The sequence below is a fragment of the Schistocerca americana genome, chromosome 2, assembly GCF_021461395.2.
Source record: "Schistocerca americana isolate TAMUIC-IGC-003095 chromosome 2, iqSchAmer2.1, whole genome shotgun sequence".
NCBI classification, from domain to species: domain Eukaryota; kingdom Metazoa; phylum Arthropoda; class Insecta; order Orthoptera; family Acrididae; genus Schistocerca; species Schistocerca americana.
Window position 1 is genome coordinate 196,002,487 of NC_060120.1, and position 20,530 is coordinate 196,023,016.

General features: G+C 42.8%; 1 protein-coding gene across 1 annotated transcript in view; it reads left to right on the plus strand.

The window, feature by feature from the left end:
• Nucleotides 1-1,096: 1,096 nt before the first annotated feature.
• The window catches only part of LOC124595921 (esterase E4-like), a 49,843-nt gene continuing 30,409 nt past the window's right edge, over nt 1,097-20,530 (plus strand). The window contains exons 1-2 of the mRNA XM_047134836.1: nt 1,097-1,368; nt 20,341-20,487. Of these exons, the coding sequence (XP_046990792.1) occupies nt 1,126-1,368; nt 20,341-20,487 (390 nt within the window). The 5' untranslated portion in view covers nt 1,097-1,125. The remainder of the gene's footprint in view (nt 1,369-20,340; nt 20,488-20,530) is intronic.

Genomic DNA, 20,530 nt, shown 5'->3' on the forward strand with positions numbered 1-20,530 from the left:
ACACCATCGCAGGCGCTCCTGTCTGTGATGCAGCGTCGAGGGTAACCGCAGCCACGGTCTCCGAGCTGATAGTCCATGCAGCTGCAAACGTCGTCGAACTGTTGGTGCAGCTGGTTGTTGTCTTGCAAACGCCCCAATCTCTTGACTCAGGGATCGAGACGTGGCTGCACGATCCGTTACAGCCATGCGGATAAGATGCCTGTCATCTCGACTGCTAGTGATACGAGGCCGTTGGGATCCAGCATGGTGTTCCGTATTACCCTCCTGAACCCACCGATTCCATATTCTGCTGACAGTCATTGGATCTCGACCAACGCGAGCAACAATGTCGCGATACGATAAACCGCAATCGCGATAGGCTACAATCCGACCTTTATCAAAGTCGGAAACGTGATGGTACGCATTTCTCCTCCTTACACGAGGCATCACAACAACGTTTCACCAGGCAACGCCGGTCAACTGCTGTTTGTGTATGAGAAATCGGTTGGAAACTTTCCTCATGTCAGCACGTTGTAGGTGTCGCCACCGGCGCCAGCCTTGTGTGAATGCTCTAAAAAGCTAATCATTTGCATATCACAGCATCTTCTTCCCGTCGGTTAAATTTCGCGCCTGTAGCACGTCATCTTCGTGGTGTAGCAGTTTTAATGGCTAGTAGTGTACATGGTATTCTATAATAACTGAACTTCCTGTGCCTTTTGTTCTATGTCTGTAACTTACGCTCTGTTCTCTGTATTTTCTTAAGATTTTGTGACCTTCGCTTAAGTGAAATCTGCTTTCTTTGTGAAATTCCAGTTGACAGGAACAATTCTGTCATTTTTTGTAAAGCGTGACAGGTTGTATTCTTGTGTTACTTACTAGTCGTCGTATTTCTCGTTCCTCGCTTGGAAGGCGGAGATAAGAGAAACACCAATTACTGGCTGAACGGTTTGAGGAAATTCACGAGGCCATTCCGCGTGACAGCAACACTGCGCCTTTGTAGATCGTCATCGCCAGGCAGAATTGCGTGCAGTATCGCGTGGCTGAAGAGTGGCGCGTCGTTCCTGGAAGCGGCTGGTGCGCGCGCCTGCCGGTGGCTACTTAAGCAGCGGGCGTCGGCAGCGGGGGCAGTCGAGTGTCTGAGCAGCCATGAGGAGGAACGCGCAACTGCTGGCGGCCGTCTTGCTGTGCCTCGCGGGGGCGGTGGCCGGCTACGGGGGCAGGAAGAGGCCCACCCACGCGCCGTCGACGCCGGCGTCAGAGTTTCCCGAGGTGCAGACGCCGCAGGGCCGGCTCCGGGGAAGCCTGCTGCGCTCGCTCGACGGCCGAACCATTTACTCCTTCCGCGGAGTGCGTTACGCACAGCCTCCCGTGGGGGAGCTCCGCTTCAAGGTACGCTCTTTCCACGCACACACAAGCGCGCGACTTCTTTCAGCTTGAGATGTTGCTCATTGACGCTACGTGTACACATCCACCGGAAGACGAAAAGCCGCGCGGGATTAGCCGAGCGGTCTCAGGCGCTGCAGTCTTGGACTGTGCGGCTGGTCCCGGCGGAGGTTCGAGTCCTCCCTCGGACATGGGTGTGTGTGTTTGTCCTTAGGATAATTTAGGTTAAGTAGTGTGTAAGCTTAGGGACTGATGACCTTAGCAGTTAAGTCCCATAAGGTTTCACACACGTTTGAGCATTTTTGAAGACGAAAAACGATTTCCGGGAACTGTTTTTATTTTTATTTTTTATTTTATTTTATTTTATTTTTTTTCTACGCCGTTCCTCACAAGCGTCTTCTAATGAAACTGCGTGTCTACGGAGTATCGCCTCATTTGTGCGACTGGATTCGTGATTTCCTGTCAGAAAGGTGACAGTTCGTAGTAATAGACGGAAAGCCATCGAGTAAATCAGAAGTAATATCCGGCGTTCCCCAAGGAAGTGTTATAGTCCCTCTATTGTTCCTGATCTATATTAACGACATAGGAGACAATGTGAGTAGCCGCGTTAGATTGTTTGCAGATGATGCTGTCATTTACCGTCTTGTAAACTCATTAGATGATCAAAACGGCTTGCAAAATGATTTAGATAAGATATCTGTATGGTGCAAAAAGTGGCAATTGACCCTGAATAATGAAAAGTGCGAAGTTGTTCACATCAGTACTAAAAGAAATCCGCTAAATTTCGATTACGCGATAAGTCACACACATCTGAGGGCTGTAAATTCAGCTAAATACTTAGGGATTACAATTACAAATAACCTAAATTGGAACGATCTCATAGATAATATTGTGGGTAGAGCAAATCACAGACTGCGATTCATTGGCAGAACACTTAGGAGGTGCAACAGGTCTACCAAAGAGACTGCTTACACTACGCTTGCCCGCCCTATGCTGGAGTACTGCTGTGCGGTGTGGGATCCGCATTAGGTGGGACTGACTGATGACATCGAAAAAGTAAAAAGAAGAGCGGCTCGTTTTGTATTATCGCGAGATAGTGTCACAGACATGATACGTGAATTGGAGTGGCAATCATTAAAACAAAGGCGTTTTTCGTTGCGACGGGAACTTCTCATGAAATTTCAATCACCAGTTTTCTCCTCCGATCGCGAAAACATTGTGTTGGCACCCACCTGCATAGGGAGAAATGATCATCACGATAAAATAAGAGAAATCAGGGCTCGCACGGAAAAATTTAAGAGCTCGTTTTTCCCGCGTGCCGTTCGAGATTGGAACGGTAGAGAGACAGCATGAAGGTGCTTCATTGAATCCTCTGCCAGGCACTTTATTGTGAATAGCAGAGTAATCACGTAGATGTAGATGTAGATGTCGTCTTTACGTGTTAAAGCCTGAATTGACATTGCTGACTCAGTCAAATTAACACCACCAAAAGTCAAGGCCAAACAACCATATCGTGACGTCATAGCCAAGGGCGGTCGTAATATACAGCAGCCAGCACCAAAATAACTGTGTGGCTCTTTAAAATGAGCGATTTTTAAGTTGATACTTGAATGAGATTAGTGAACAGAGAAAATATATATAAATTGTCTATGTGGAAGTGAGGCAAAAGTAATTAAGAAAGCATAACTTCGATTTATTTCGTGTATAGCATATACAACATGACAGGCACGTTTGCAAACAAAACTACTAACGTCCTTGAAAATAAATACTTTACTTTCGTGCGTATGAACTGTTAGGAGCATCTGGGGCGTTTTTAAATGTATAGTGGTCGTTTAATAAAACATTCATACACTTCTAAAGAATATTTGTATATAATAACACGGAGACATTCACATCACAGTCGGTTGTACTTACACAATTTTCTGTTACCAGTAGAAATTCGCATTACAAATTCAGTGACTAGAATTTTGTTTAATGGAACTCCTTTCGAGCAGAGGTACACTTTCAAATGATTATCAGTCACAATGTACACTCTGTAATGGGACTGCACAGATATATCGATGTACATAAAAATATACGCTCTTCTTTCGCTATTTTCCCGAATTCTTCTGTAAAGATATTACGTTAACTTTATCTTTCAGTCCTTGAAGGCTATTGTATGTAATTATTTTTAAATACTCATTATGGCTGGCTACACTCGTCTTGATGTTTTTCTGCAATACCGCTGCCTCCGACGTGTTTTTTCTCCTGGTTTCTTCCTGGATGGTCCTGCAGATGAAGACAGGTAGCATGGACAGATCGGTAAATTGCCTGGAACGGCATTAGAATCAGGTCGTATTTTGAAAGTGGAGCTGGTATGGTTTTCTCGTCTGTGGCAAATACTTGCCTGATAACATCGCTAGCTTTGAGATGCACGTGACACAACAGAAAAAATGGCAGTGAAGTACATTAACCGTAATGTATTCAAGCCAGGTGTTCCGGCAAACAATAATATACCGTACTCTAATACACGCATTACTAAATTACGTTCAAAACAAAACTGAACAATTAGTAACCGCGAAATCCTACCTTGGAATTGAATGGAGTCATTTCTGACTTATTATATCATCTGCAGTGAACATGAATACATGAATCTTGCTTCCTGCTGTATAGTCTGCACTACTTTTTGGTACACAATTCTTTCTAACCGTAATGAAGATGAAACTGCGTAACGTATATTACTTTGCGGCAAACTCACAAAAACGCAAATTAGTAACAAACAGTATGATTTCTGTGTGCGTAAATAACAATCTCGTAACCATCACATAGCACAATGAGTTTTTTATATCCAAAAAGTTCTAACTACAACACAAGACAGCGACTTTCGCCGCTTCTCTCTGGCTTCACAACTTGCGAGTTCTCACAGTTGTTCGGCATTTTCATCTGGAAAGTGTTGTACAAATACCAATTTTCCGATCGTCACTTGTTAACACGAATGGCTTCTGCTGATTAGCTGCTCCGGTTTCCGGTTTAGTCAGCAGGATGGCTGCTTCTCTTCAGTTGATAATAGGAGATGGATGACTTCTTCCTCGATTAGACATTTTGTTTTTCCTTTTGTTGCACAAAACGTGACTCCTACCATACTAGACGCAATTTTTAAAAGCAAGATGAAACTTGATTAGGCAACCACATTTCAAAAGTTGTTGGCCGTTTACATGGGAGTGAAAATCGACTATGGAAAGGTAAATATGGTAGCTAGAACCGCATTTCCAAATCGATATTGGGGTGTTTCCATGGCCGATCAGGAGCCATATTAGGAAATCAGTTGACGAAAATCCTCCGCTCCTAAAGGTAGAGCGGGCAATTCGAGTTATGATCCGTCATAGAGTCAAGGTCTTTCCAACCAAATAGCAGGCGAGCTGGTAGTGGGAGAGAGGGAGTCCCAACTGCGAGCTTCTGGGTGGGGATTTCAGTTTTCGTAATTAATAATTTTTTCCGGAGGGCATCCAGCTTTACTGTATGATTAAATGATGATGGCGTCCTCTTGGGTAAAATATTCTGGAGGTAAAATAGTCCCACATTCGGATCTCCAGACGGGGACTACTTAAGAGGACGTCGTTATCAGGAGAAATAAAACTGGCGTTCTACGGATCGGAGCGTGGAATGCCAGATCCCTTAATCGGGCAGGTAGGTTAGAAAATTTGAAAAGGGAAATGGATAGTTTAAAGTTAGATATAGTGGGAATGAGTGAAGTTCGGTGGCAGGAGGAATAAGACTTTTGGTCAGGTGAATACAGGGTTATAAATACAAAATCAAATAGGGGTAATGCAGGAGTAGGTTTAATAATGAATACAAAAATTGGAGTGCGGATAAGCCACTACAAACAGCATAGTGAACGCATTATTGTGGCCAAGATAGACACGAAGCCCACGCCTACTACAGTAGTCCAAGTTTATATGCCAACTAGCTCTGCAGATGATGAAGAAATTGATGAAATGTATGATGAGATGAAATAAATTATTCAGGTAGTGAAGGGAGACGAAAATTTAATCGTCATGGGTGACTGGAATTCGACAGTAGGAAAAGGAAGAGAAGGAAACTTAGTAGGTGAATATGGATTGGTGCTAAGAAATGAAAGAGGAAGCCGCCCGGTAAATTTTGCACAGAGCATAACTTAATCATAGCTAACACTTGCTTCAAGAATCATGAAAGAAGGTTGTATACATGGAAGAACCCTGGAGATACTAGAAGGTTTCAGATAGATTATATAATGGTAAGACAGAGATTTAGGAACCAGATTTTAAACTGTAAGACATTTCCAGGGGCAGATGTGGACTCTGGCCACAATCTATTGGTTATGAACTGTAGATTAAAACTGAAGAAACTGCAAAAAGGTAGGAATTTAAGGAGATGGGACCTGGATAAACTGAAAGAACCAGAGGTTGTACAGAGTTTCAGGGAGAGCATAAGAGAACAATTGACAGGAATGGGGGAAAGGAATACAGTAGAAGAAGAATGGGTAGCTTTGGTGAATGAAATAGTGAAGGCAGCAGAGGATCAAGTAGGTAAAAAGACGAGGGCTAGTAGAAATCCTTGGGTAACAGAAGAGATACTGGATTTAATTGATGAAAGGAGAAAATACAAAAATGCAGTAAGTGAAGCAGGCAAAAAGGAATACAAACGTCTCAAAAATGACATCGACAGGAAGTGCAAAATGGCTAAGCAGGGATGGCTAGAGGACAAATGTAAGGATGTAGAGGCTTATCTCACGAGGGGTAAAATAGATACTGCCTACAGGAAAATTAAAGAGACCTTTGGAGAAAAGAGAACCACTTGCATGAATATCAAGAGCTCTGATGGAAACCCAGTTCTAAGCAAAGAAGGGAAAGCAGAAAGGTGGAAGGAGTATATGGAGGGTCTGTACAGGGGCGATGTTCTTGAGGACAATATTATGGAAATGGAAGAGGATGTAGATGAAGATGAAATAGGAGATATGATACTGCGTGAAGAGTTTGACAGAGCACTGAAAGACTGAAGTCGAAACAAGGCCCCGGGAGTAGACAACATTCCATTAGAACTACTGACGGCCTTGGGAAGCCAGTCCTGACAAAACTCTACCATCTGTTGAGCAAGATGTATGAGACAGGCGAAACTCCCTCAGACTTCAAGAAGAATATAATAATTCCAATGCCAAAGAAAGCAGGTGTTGACAGATGTGAAAATTACCGAACTATCAGTTTAATAAGCCACAGCTGCAAAATACTAACGCGAATTCTTTACAGACGAATGGAAAAACTAGTAGAAGCCGACCTCGTGGAAGATCAGTTTGGATTCCGTAGAAATGTTGGAACACGTGAGGCAATACTGACCCTACGAGTTATCTTAGAAGAAAGATTAAGGAAAGGCAAACCTACGTTTCTAGCATTTGTAGACTTAGAGAAAGCATTTGACAATGTTGATTGGAATACTCTCTTTCAAATTCTGAAGGTGGCGGGGGTAAAATACAGGGAGTGAAAGGCTATTTACAATTTGTACAGAAACCAGATGGCAGTTATAAGAGTCGAGGGACATGAAAGGGAAGCAGTGGTTGGGAAGGGAGTGAGACAGGGTTGTAGCCTATCCCCGATGCTATTCAATCTGTATATTGAGCAAGCAGTAAAGGAAACTAAAGAAAAGTTTGGAGTAGGTATTAAAATCCATGGAGAAGAAATAAAAACTTTGAGGTTCGCCGATGACATTGTAATTCTGTCAGAGACAGCAAAGGACTTGGAAGAGCAGTTCAACGGAACGGATAGTGTCTTGAAAGGAGGGTATAAGATGAACATAAACAGAAGCAAAACGAGGATAATGGAATGTAGTCGAATTAAGTCGGGTGATGCTGAGGGAATTAGATTAGGAAATGGGACACTTAAAGTAGTAAAGGAGTTTTGGTATTTGGGGAGCAAAATAACTGATGATGGTCGAAGTAGAGAGGATACAAAATGTAGACTGGCAATGGCGTGGAAAGCGTTTCTGAAGAAGAAAAATTTTTTAACATCGAGTATTGATTTGTCAGGAAGTCGTTTCTGAAAGTATTTGAATGGGGTGTAGCCATGTATGGAAGTGAAACATGGACGATAAATAGTTTAGACAAGAAGAGAATAGAAGCTTTTGAAACGTGGTGCTACAGAAGAATGCTGAAGATTAGATGGGTACATCACATAACTAATGAGGAAGTATTGAATAGAATTGGGGAGAAGAGGAGTCTGTGGCACAACTTGACTAGAAGAAGGGATCGGTTGGTAGGACACGTTCTGAGGGATCAAGGAATCACCAATTTAGTACTGGAGGGCAGGGTGGAGGGTAAAAGTCGTAGAGGGAGACCAAGAAATGAACACACTAAGCAGATTCAGAAGGATGTAGGCTGCAGTAGGTACTGGGAGATGAAGAAGCTTCCACAGGATTGAGTAGCATGGAGAGCTGCATCAAACCAGTCTCAGGACTGAAGACCACAACAGCAACAAAAATTAACCTTACAGCCAAGGAAAACTTCCCGAAAATCTTGGTCAGAAACAGGGGCGGGAACTCTGCCACGATATGTCCCAGACAAATTACATGAAGCCTAGTGTATGTGAATGTATACTGTTCATCTGTATACTGAAATGAAATGAAATGATCGTATGACATTTTTGGCCGTTATGTCCCATTCGGGTTCGGCCGCTAAGTGCAAGTCTTATTTCATTCAGCGCCACATTGGGCGACTTACGGCGGGTGAAGAGGATGAAGTGATGGTGAGGACAAAGCAACACTCAGTCCACGAGCGGAGAGAATCTCTGACCCGGCCGGGAATCGAACCCGGGCCCAGTGCATGGGAGGCAAGCATGTTACCACCCAGCTAAGCAGGCGGACATGTGAATACTGAGTAAAGTCGATGACTTGCTAGACATATAGAATATACCTGTTTCCGTTGCATACCTACAGCATATCATTTACTGCCATTTTAGTTTACGAAATCTAACAAAACAACTGGGCGATTTTGGTAGCTCTTTAAAACGTCGTCAGGTAGGAAGTGCATTTTTCGTTGGTCTCGAATTGTAATTAAAATACCCTTATGACGTTGAAATACCGCGTCTGACATAGTATGTTCTTTATTAGTCATTGCACCGATATTTAACTAGCAGAAAATATTATGAAAAATATTTCAATTTTAGTCTCAAGATAACCCTTTAAACAGTCTTTGCTGCCAACATAAGCATTGTCAAATGCTGGAGGGTCATCGTAGTCTTAATTCCCCTTGTTGGCAGATTCGAAGACTCCAATTGTTGCCACACTCGGAGATTCCAGTCGTTGCGACATTCGGAGATGGTATTGACTGTTTTGGCCCGACATTACAATATGTATATAGTGTTACCAAACGTATTGTTTCAACTGTATAAATCTGATTTAGAATCGTAATTATTGCGAAATAAAATGCTTTATGTATTCTTTCACTTCCGATTGCGCTCATCTTCGTTAATATTTGTTTGTTTATTCATCAATCTTGAAGCATGTACTTGCTGTTGATGTCTTCGTGTATATTTTCAAAACTACTTTTAAAGAGGAGATTGACACGTCAGAAAAACATGGTTACCATTTGTATAGTGTTACCTGTTATTTACTAAAATTTACACAGTCAAATACCTGACGCGTAAGCATAGGGGCACTGCTAGTGTTTAAAGTGTGTGTGATGTGGCTTTAAAGGTGATGTACTAATAGCTTTATTGTAATACACCGATATTTGTAAGAATTCTGGTTTTTTTATTTATCTTTTTTTTGAGTTTAGTGGAATTTATACCTATCTCCAGTGCCTCACGAGAATAATGCTGCTGCGCAGAGTACCATAGACTGTATTTGTTATAGTTTTTAATTTTCAGAAAAACTAAGTATAATTTGTATAGAGAGAAATGGGACCGTTAGTGTATTTAGCTGGTTAAAATAAGACCTACAAGATTCCAGACGTTGCCTGGTGGCCTTCTTCTTCCAGATAAAATGGTTTCTGGCCTCAGAAGAATCACCCCCAAAAGAATGCCACGTCTTAGATGGTAGTGAAAGGAGACGTAATTGGGACTGAGTAACAATCTAGAGCATAACCAAGATCTGAGCCGGAGGGATATTTTACTTAATGACAAATGACTCTTAGGTACAAGTCAATATTCATTTCACATTATGGCTTTCTTCAAGCTGTTACTGCAGTGATGTGTCTGTATCACGGAGAAGGATGCGAGTTGTTCAAATGGTTCAAATGGCTCTGAGCACTATGGGACTTAACATCTGAGCTCATCAGTCCCCTAGAACTTAGAACTACTTAAACATAACTAACCTAAGGACATCACACACATCCATGCCCGAGGCAGGATTCGAACCTGCGACCGTAGTGGTCACGCAGTTCCAGACTGAAGCGCCAGAACTGCTCGGCCACGTCGGCCGGCGGTGCGAGTTGTGTTCGGGGAGATTTTTATCTCATGGGGTGGGGGTTGAGCCAAACAGTTGCCATCCCGTGTCCACTATGCGCGTTATTTAGTCGATAGGAAAAAAAAGAAAGAAAAAAAAAGCAGGTGACCACTTATCTATAGTAAAGAATTTAACACTCATTGTCAACGATACTTGCCGCTACCGCAGCTATTGCTCTAAGATCGACAGCAGAGGCACATTTTCGTCTCGACTGGATTGCTTAGGTACGCACCCCGCAGCCGGCCGCTGTGACCGTGCGGTATTAGGCACTTCAGTCCGGAACCGCGCTGCTGCTACGGTCTCAGGTTCGAATCCTGCCTCAGGCATGGATGTGTGTGATGTCCTTAGGTTAGTTAGGTCTAAGTAGTTCTAAGTCTAGGGGACTGATGACCTCAGATGTTAAGTCCCTTAGTGCTTAGAGCCATTTGAAGCACACATCCAGCAAGACTGGAAGAACCAGAATGGGATGGAATCAATGAGCGCGCGGCACATCTACATCTACGTAAGTGCTCAGCAAATCACCGTGTTGTGCACGGGAGAGGGTGCTTACCACTGCACCACGAGTTAGAGTTTCTTCCCATTCTATTCGCGCATGGACCTAGGGAAGAATGACTGTGTAAACCCCTCGGTGTCCGCTGTTGTTAGCCTTATCTTGTCGTCGCAGCCGATGTGTAGGAAGCATAGAACATTCTTAATATTTTTTACTTGATAATGATTCCAGAAACTTTGTAAGTAGGCTTTCCTGGGATAAAACGTTCGAGTACCTCGCGTATTGCAGCTTTCTAATATTGAAGAAAAGACATTTTTAAATGTTTAACACCGCTATTTATTTACTGGTTGACTAGTACTGTGTATTTAGGATATGTTTGGTGTGGGCAGTTCTGTTTACGTCATCAGACTTCAATGTTGCTCTCATCTTCTTTATCCAGCGCGACTGAATTCACATGACAACGATACTTTATGTACGGTGGAGAATTTGTTCTCACTGGATTACACCATGTGTCACGCTGGCCTACTTATCATAGTTTTATTACAAACTTACAAAATTACGATAAAAACCTACGATAAATAATCCACCGTGGCACACAGTGTAATCTACTGAGAACAAATTTTCTATTGTATATAAAATATCGTTGGCACGTGGGTCACATCATGCTGGATAATGAAGATCTGAGATACATTTAAGTGAGATGACATAAACAGAACTGTTCACATGTAAGATATCCTAATACAAAATATGTGACCCCCGAAAACTAATCAGCCAGTAAATAAATAGCTGCTTTGGTGTTAAACATCTAAAAATGTCTTTTCTTCATTGTTCGTGGGACAGTTAACATTTATCTTCAGCCTCTGCCAGTTCCAATTTTTTAGCATTTCCCTGACAATCTGCTTTGGGTCAAATACGCCTTTGACCATTCGTGTTGCCGTCTTATCTATGCGCTTCGACATCCCCTGTTAGTTTTGTTTGTTGTGGATCCCACACACTGGAGTGTTTTGTGAGTAGTCTCATTTGAAAACTGTAGCAGACTGCATTCTCCCAGTGTCCTACCAATGCATCGAAATACGAGGTGCATTCAAGTTCTAAGGCCTCCGATTTTTTTTCTAATTAACTACTCACCCGAAATCGATGAACCTGGCGTTACTTCTCGGCGTAATCGCCCTGCAGACGTACACATTTTTCACAACGCTGACGCCATGATTCCATGGCAGCGGCGAAGGCTTCTTTAGGAGTCTGTTTTGACCATTGGAAAATCGCTGAGGCAATAGCAGCACGGCTGGTGAATGTGCGACCACGGAGAGTGTCTTTCATTGTTGGAAAAAGCCAAAAGTCACTAGGAGCCAGGTCAGGTGAGTAGGGAGCATGAGGAATCACTTCAAAGTTGTTATCACGAAGAAACTGTTGCGTAAAGTTAGCTCGATGTGCGGGTGCGTTGTCTTGGTGAAACAGCACACGCGCAGCCCTTCCCGGACGTTTTTGTTGCAGTGCAGGAAGGAATTTGTTCTTCAAAACATTTTCGTAGGATGCACCTGTTACCGTAGTGCCCTTTGGAACGCAATAGGTAAGGATTACGCCCTCGCTGTCCCAGAACATGGACACCATCATGTTTTCAGCACTGGCGGTTACCCGAAATTTTTTTGGTGGTGGTGAATCTGTGTGCTTCCATTGAGCTGACTGGCGCTTTGTTTCTGGATTGAAAAACGGCATCCACGTCTCATCCATTGTCACAACCGACGAAAAGAAAGTCCCATTCATGCTGTCGTTGCGCGTCAACATTGCTTGGCAACATGCCACACGGGCAGCCATGTGGTCGTCCGTCAGCATTCGTGGCACCCACCTGGATGACACTTTTCGCATTTTCAGGTCGTCATGCAGGATTGTGTGCACAGAACCCACAGAAATGCCAACTCTGGAGGCGATCTGTTCAACAGTCATTTGGCGATCCCCCAAAACAATTCTCTCCCCTTTCTCGATCATGTCGCCAGACCGACTTGTGCGAGCCCGAGGTTGTTTCGGTTTGTTGTCACACGATGTTCTACCTTCATTAAACTGTATTGACAATGGACGCGGCCTCATTTTAAAACAATGCGCATGTTTCTATCTCTTTCCAGTCCGGAGAAAAAAATATCGGAGGCCTTATAACTTGAATGCACGTCGTATTGCTCTGTTGCGGTACGTTACGTTGCCCTTATCCCTTTCGGGGCTTTATTCAACATTGTTACGAAGTTCAACATTGATTCTGATAGCATTTAGCCACCTTAGATGTAAAATAAAGATACATTCAAATTTACCAGGGGCAAACAGCTGTATAGACGTTTATAGGAATGTCCTGTTGAGTACAGCGATTGGAGTCCCCCAGACCCACTTATTAACGACAAGATATTCATTTCAGAACTAAGCACTGTGAAAATCCACAAAAACCGTAAAAATTCGAGTCAAAAATATGAAAGCCTTTTCAGCTTCCAATTGAGGTACTCAAGATGCCTTTTTTTCCTCAGTCTGCTGACAGATTTTATGCTGGCCGTCAACAGTTCTTTTCCTTTGCCAACCTCTTCATCTCAGAGTAGCGCTTGCAGCCAACGCTTCAATTATTTGTTGAATAAACGAGGATGCTTTGACAATCTCCTTTGAGGGATATACAGTTGGTCTAGCTTTTTCATCTCACCGGAAAAATAGGTTCTGTCAAACTCCACGAGATACTCATTGACTGCAACTATCACTTAGTTTTTTGATGAAAATTTCTTCCCAGAAAGCCAACGTTTCAATTTAGGGAACAGGAAGAAGTAACTTAGGACTAAGTCTGGTGAACAGGGTGACTGAGGATCCAATTAAAGTTCAGTTATTGCACTTTCGCCATTGTTATTGCTGGTGTGTGGGATGGTGCGTTATCCTGGTGAAGAGCACTTTTTTACATGCCAGCCTTGGTCTTTCTTTCAGTCAATGCAAGTATTAAACGATCCAACAAAAAAGCGTAGTAGGGTGCAATTATGGTTCTGACTTTTTCCACCTGGTCTATGAGGATTATTTCTTGGGAATCCCAAAAAAACATTGGCTATCGCGTTACCAACAGACAAAACGGTCTTTGCCTTTTATGGTGCACTTTTAGCAGCCTTTGCCCAACGTTTTGACCGCCGCTTTGACTCTGGTGTGTATTATGCTGACACTGTATCATGGCAGTTCTAGGTGGGGAGTGTTTCGAACCATTGTTGGGGAAGATACCGGTAGAGGTCGGGTCTGAAGTGCCACTACCAACCACAGCAAACAATTGCGCTGTAGCCACTACCAAATGCTTTGTGTACTCCAATTTTCATTGTGTTGTGGATCACTTGACTTTTTTTTTCTTATTTCGAAATGAATGAAGAGCATAATCCTGGTGCTTAAAGAGATTCGAATGCTACTCTCGGCACATCAAAAGGAATTAGCGACCCTGACGACCGTTATGTCAGTTCTGCTTTCGTGGAAGTACAGAACGCGACGTAGGATGGCAACCCTTCCAGAACGAGGTGGGTCTTATTTCCCCCCACCGCTCCTCTCCCCTCTTTTGTTTACGGTCGCGGCCGACTGCAGTGATATAGTGTACGCATAATAATAATGGATCCAGGTTTCATCAACAATCACAAAATGGCACAAAAAATCTCGTGGGTTGCGATTTAACATCGCCAGAAATGTTGGCCGGATGCGCTTTTGGTCGACTATGAGCAATCGTGGCGCTCTCCTCACACACAGTTTCTTCATAGCCAATTCTCCATGTTGGAGCATCCGCTCAGTTGAAATGCTTTAAGTCTCAGTAATCTCATGAATTTGGATTCGACGGTCTTGCATTACCATATCATGGAATTTGTCAATGGTTTTCTCCGTGGTGACCTCAGTTGGATGGCCGGAGCATGCTTTGTCTTCAGTGCTTGACCGACCACGTTTAAATTCGTTAATCCAAAAGTAAATTGTCTTCAGTGTTGGTGCAGAGTCCACGTGAACTTCATCCAGCTTTGTTTTGATTTGTGCGACAGTCCAACGCATCACATGCAAATGTTCAATAACAGCACGAAACTCTTTTTTCTCCATCTTCAAATGGTTCAAATGGCTCTAAGCATTACGGGACTTAACACCTGAGGTCATCAGTCCCCTAGACTTAGAACTACTTAAACCTAACTAACCTAAGGACATCACACACATCCATGCCTGAGGCAGGATTCGAACCTGCGACCGTAGTGGTCGTGTGGTTCCAGACTAAAGTGCTTCGAACTGCTCGGCCACTCCAACTGGCCTCTCTATAGCTCCTTCAAGTTCTACGGAAGTTATCTCTTAATGCCTTAATATACTTCCTCTAGGCTCTGTCCCTTCTTCTCGTAAAAGTGTTTTCCACATCTTCCTCTCTCTGCCTTCATTACTTACCTTATCAGTCCACCTAATTTTCAACATTCTTTTGTAGGATAACAACTCAAACGCTTCGATTCTCTTCTGTTCCAGTTTTCCCACTGCCCATGATACACTACCATACAATACTGTGCTCCAAACGTACATTCTCAGAACTTTCTTAGTCAAATTAAGGCCTGTGTTTGATACCACTGCACTTCTCTTAGCCAGGAATGCCATCTTTGCCTGTACTAGTCTGCTTTTTATGTAATCCCTGCTTCGTACGGCATGGGTTATTTTGCTTCCAAGGTAGCAGGATTCCTTAAATTCCTTTACTTCATGACCATTAATTTTGATCTTAACTGTTTCGCTATTCATTTCTGCTAGTTCTCATTACTTCTGTTTTTGTCCAGTTTACTTTCAGTCCATATCATGAACTCATTCATTCTACTCAACAGATCCTGTAATTCTTCTTCACTTTCACTAAGATTGGCAATGTTATCAGTGTATCTTATCACTGATAAGTTTTTACCCTGCATTATAGTCCCAGTGCCTTCTTTTCTTTCCATCACTGCTTCTTTGATGTATAGATTGTATAGAAGGAGCGATCGACCACAACCCTGTCTTACCTCCTTTGTAATCCGAACACGTCGTTCTTGGTCTCCCATATCCCCCCCCCTCCCCCGTCTTGGTTCTTTTTCCCCCCTCTTGGTTCTTGTACATATTGTGGACTATATAATCCGTCTTTGTCTATGGCTTACATCTATTTTCCAGAGAATTTAGTATATGTTGTACTATTTTGCATCGTCGAAAACTTTTTCTGCGTCGACAAATCCTCTGGACGTGTCTTGATTTTTCTCAGGTCTTGCTACCATTATCAAGTGCGACGGAAGAACCGTCTTTCTGGTGCCTTTACCTTTCCTAAAGCCAAACTGGTCGTCATCCAATATATCCTCAACTTTCTTTTCCATTCTTGTGAATATTGTTATTGAAACTTCCTGACAGATTAAAACTGTGTGCCGGACCGAGACTCGAACTCGGGACCTTTGCCTCTCGCGGGCAAGTGCTCTACTAGCTCAGATGGTACCTCAGATGGTAGAGCACCTGCCCGCGAAAGGCAAAGGTCCCGAGTTCGAGTCTCTGTCCGGCACACAATTTTAATCTGCCAGGAAGTTTCATATCTGCGCACACTCTGCTGCAGGGTGAAAATTTCATTCTGGAAACATCTCCCAGGCTGTGGCAAAGCCATGCCTTCTTCCAGAAGTGCTAGTTCTGCAAGGTTCGCAGGAGAGCCTCTGTGAAGTTTGAAAGGTAGGAGACGAGGTACTGGCGGAATTAAAGATGCGAGGACGGGTCGTGAGTCGTGCTTGGGTAGCTCAGATGGTAGAGCACTTGTCCGCGAAAGGCAAAGGTCCCGAGTTCGAGTCTCGGTCCGGTACACAGTTTTAATCTGCCAGGAAGTTTCCTATCAGCGCATACTCCGCTGCAGAGTGAAAATTTCATTCTGGGATGTTTTTATTGTCAACAACTTGTTTCTGTACGATACTGCAGTACGTATGTTGTTCAAAATGTCTACGTAATGTTTCTTCGGACATGCATGCATGTCCGAAGAAACAGACAATGTAGCGACTACAGCCGTCATGAAATGTATTCGCAGTTACGAATATGGACTACCATATACATGCTTGCGTATTCGAAGGAACATTACATCGTAATTCGGAATAACATAGGCACTGCAGTATTGCGTTTATCCGCCGATGCAGGGTTCTCACTTGTACGGGAATATACCTAATCGATGCACAAGTTCAGGTTGTAGACATATGATTGACGACATATGGAAGTTGGAAGGTCGCCGTGAGTAGTGCTTGCCCGGATAGCCAAATGGTAAGGTGGCCGCTCGCGATAAGTGGTAAATCTGGGTTCGAATCCCTCACAAATTTTCGCTGTCACCATTCCATTATACAGCTGATGGTAGTCCATATTCGCAACCGCGGATACATTTTATGTACTTCTGTTTCAAATGCCTGTTAATCTGATTGTTCGATAATTCTCGCACTTATCTGGTCTTGCTATCTTCAGGCTTGTGTGTGTGAAATTTTCTCGTAAGTCTGACGGTATATCTCCAGACGTTTGATTCTACGAACCATCTTGAATAGTCGTTTGGTTGTCATTCCCTGATTTTACTTTAGAAATTATGAAAGAATGTTATCTATGCCTTCACATTATCTGATCGCAAGTCTTCAAAAGCTCCTTCGAATACTAACTCTAATAATGGATTCTCGAGGTTTTCCATATCGACCCCCCAATTCGTTCTTAAATCACGTAATCAGACAGTGCTTTTTCATTTCCATGATCGTAAAGTTTTTTCTCGGCCTGCTTCCTCTTTCATTGTTCAAATCTGCTTTCCCAAAACTTACAGCTGCTGCAGTTGGCGGGTGTTTTCCATCGCAGGTAACAAATGACAAAGAGTCATATTTGGAATGGTAGTTGAATGAACTGTGACTCGCAGTTTTTTGTTCAACCCCAGGCGTGCTACAGAAATCGTCTGCAATAAAACATACATGGTATCAAGCAGAGTAAAGTGACGACAGGAAGATTACGCCACGGACAGTACCTTATAAAGCCCTGTGTTCTCATAAATAATTTGCGGATGATGAGCGTTTCAACTTCAGTGACACCCGTACTCGTTAGTTTCCGACGGAGATTGCAGTGTTGTGACATTATTACGCTGCATCGGTGAGTTTCCGGCGTCGGAAGTTATGCGGTCAAATGACTACCGCCTAGTGGGGCTAAAACCTGAGAAACTGTCATATTCTGTCACCTTCCTGTTGACGACGATAACCGCTGCGACAACAAGATAGCATGCTGTTGCTTCCCGCGCCGAAAATAAATTCTTGACACACGCGAAGGTGAAAACCACCTTCTCCAACCGCTTCGCATATTCTCTTGTAGCGGCAAACACCAGTGGATTCTCGGTTTCAGTGGCAAAAGGCTGACTGTCGGTTTTGTCTAATTGTTTGTCCAGGAATTAGAAACTCTCTTAGGCGCTGCAAAATCTTGAAAACCTACATCCACATCCTCATTCCTTACTTCACCGTACGGTGCGTTGTATGTCGGAAGTTTCCCAGCGTGTACAAGAATCCCCTGTTTTCCGCAACGCTTCTCCCCCTCCACCTTTCTCCTATTGCGTCAGTAAAGATTCTCGGTGCCCTCCCCCCCCCCCCCCACCCTGTGCAAGATCGGATTTCTTAAATTTTACCTATGTGGTCATCATGTGGAACGTTCTAGTCTTCATCAGCCGTTTGACTCAGTAAATGTCTCCTCCAGAATTCTCCATACGTTAAAATCTTCATCTGTACAAATAACTCCAGCTTGCTTCAAATTTTCTGTAGAAATGTATTCATAAAGTCTTCAAGAACCTCGTAACCATCATATCACTCAACTTCAAGTGTTCTGTATCTCGCTGTACCAAACTAATGACCTCAGCAGTTGAGTCCCATAGTGCTCAGAGCCATTTGAACCATATTTCGCTGTACCAATGTACATAAAAAATGAAAAGGGGATAAAACTTCAAGTGTTCTGTACCTCGCTGTACCAATGTACATAAAAAATGAAAAGGGGATAACACAGTACAGTAATATGACACTTAGTCCTAAAATTTAAATTATCAAATCGAAAAAATGAAGCTGCGGCTATGGAGTTGGTGTTAGTTCTTCTCAACACATTCATCCTTCAATGCGGCACGTTTTCCCCGATGGTGGTGGCTGGCAAAGATCTTGGTTACACAGAGTGGTCAGAAAGAGACTGAAAAGCTTGTAAGAGTGTTGCAAGGGAGGGGGTGCTGGGAAATAATTGTTAAGAAAGAAATTCGATACGTTGTACCGTTTCCGAGTTACTTAGCACTGAAGTTGGCCAATCAGATCGTCACATGCGCAAATCGCAAATTCAAGTAGCCTCCCAGAGATAGTGTCACCAAATTTATTCTTCGTTTGGTTTTCTCAAATCATAGAAACATAGCTTTTGCTCACTTAGCATAAATTACCGAAAAAGGCTCATTGTAACTGGTGACGAGCATTTTGGACAAGAAGTAACTACGGACCTACAGATGTCTGTGCATCATCGCTCTTCAACACGTGCAGCTGCTTTAGTATGAGCATGCAACGACCTGATTGGCTAACTTCAATACTAAACAACTCGGAAAAGGTGAGGAAAGAGAGAGAAGTCACTTGGTGTCATGTCAGGAGAATACAGAGGCAGAGGCAAAATCTGACAGATCAAAAAGGAGTTTGTATGACTGTGTCCTGTCCAGCATGAGTTGGGGCATTGTTATGGAGCAAAAGCACAAGAACACCGCTTTGGACAGCTTCCTAGGACGCTTTCTTAGGCTTTCCAACCTCCCACTACGTTAATAATATACTGCACGCACAGAGGCATTCGGACAATCATTCTTCCCACAGTCCATATGTGAATGGAACGGGAAGAATCCCTAATAACTGGTAAAATGGGATGTATCCTCTGCCATGCACCTCAAGGTGATTTGCAGAGTATAGATGTAGGCATAGATAACTGGCTGGATGAACTGGTTCAAGGTTTGGAGAAAGATGAGGGCATACTGTCTCATGTAGAGATACAGTGTTCAAACCAACCTTCAGGTTGAGGGTGGCTTTACTCAAAACATTTAAGATGCACACAATATTTTTTGATGTTGTGTTTGAAACATTTTCCTAGGCCAGCAAGAATGGCTGCACTTGACTGATGCATGCATGGCCACAAGAGGAAATACATTTGCTTCATACTGACCAAACCTAAACTGCTAACATCATACATTGATAAATTGAGTTCGTGGAAATTTTCTAGAGTTATGCCCCCTCTCCTCCTCAAAATCACAGCACCAAAGGTGGCTGCCTAGTGTACATACATGGTGATTGTAATGCTGATTATGATAATTATTAAATCTTCCTCTCCTGTTTGTTCCCTGCTCGATTATCTCTCCATTGGTCACAGTACAACTTTGAATAGTTTTCCTATCACATGTGCTATGCCTTCCCCCTCTTCTCCATTGCAGTGAACAAGAGTGTACCCAGAGAGGGACCTCATCTTAATAGGTTCACAGAAAGAGAATTGGTGGAGGGAATGAAAATTTCTTACACAATAAAACTAAACTATTGAAAAGATGTGTTTATTAATCACCTAACATACTAATTTTACCACTTTATAGTTGGTACGTACTACCAGTAATGTACTCAGCTGTGAGAGTATATTTTACACAAGACAGGTTCGTATTTCCTTTTTGAGTTTTTTGTAATACATAGACAGAGCTAGAATGGTTTCTATCTTTCCCTGGGTAGTCTTTGTGGATTTGGGAGGAGAAGACAATTTGAATCATCATGTAGAAATAAATAGCAGTTCAGCTACTTTAACCATTCTGAACTGATAATTAACCCCCACAGACATTCATGATTGTTTACTGGTATATGTGGTAGGCTTCATCGTAAAACAGAACCAGACATCTTCCAAACCTTCCCAATGTTGTCAGAAAAGAAATGGTTATCCAGGAAATTTAAATTTATATTCACAAACTTGGATAATTAATCTTGAGCAATGGTTGTCTTAACACTAAGATACATTTTAAATAAGTAAGCAAAAATGCAGTTCCTTAAGAAAAGTCAATTTTTCAGCCGCCAGTGCCAGTATCTACCTCTGCCACCTCTTCACGTAGTATTGTGGATGCTACAAAGGATGGAGCATTTTGTCCTTCAATACGAGAACTAAATACTAACGCAACTTCTGAAGACTGTTTGTTTCTCAATGTGTACACAACAAAAGTAAGTAAAATAGTGCCTTTTAAGAAGTGACCTCTGTATCTAA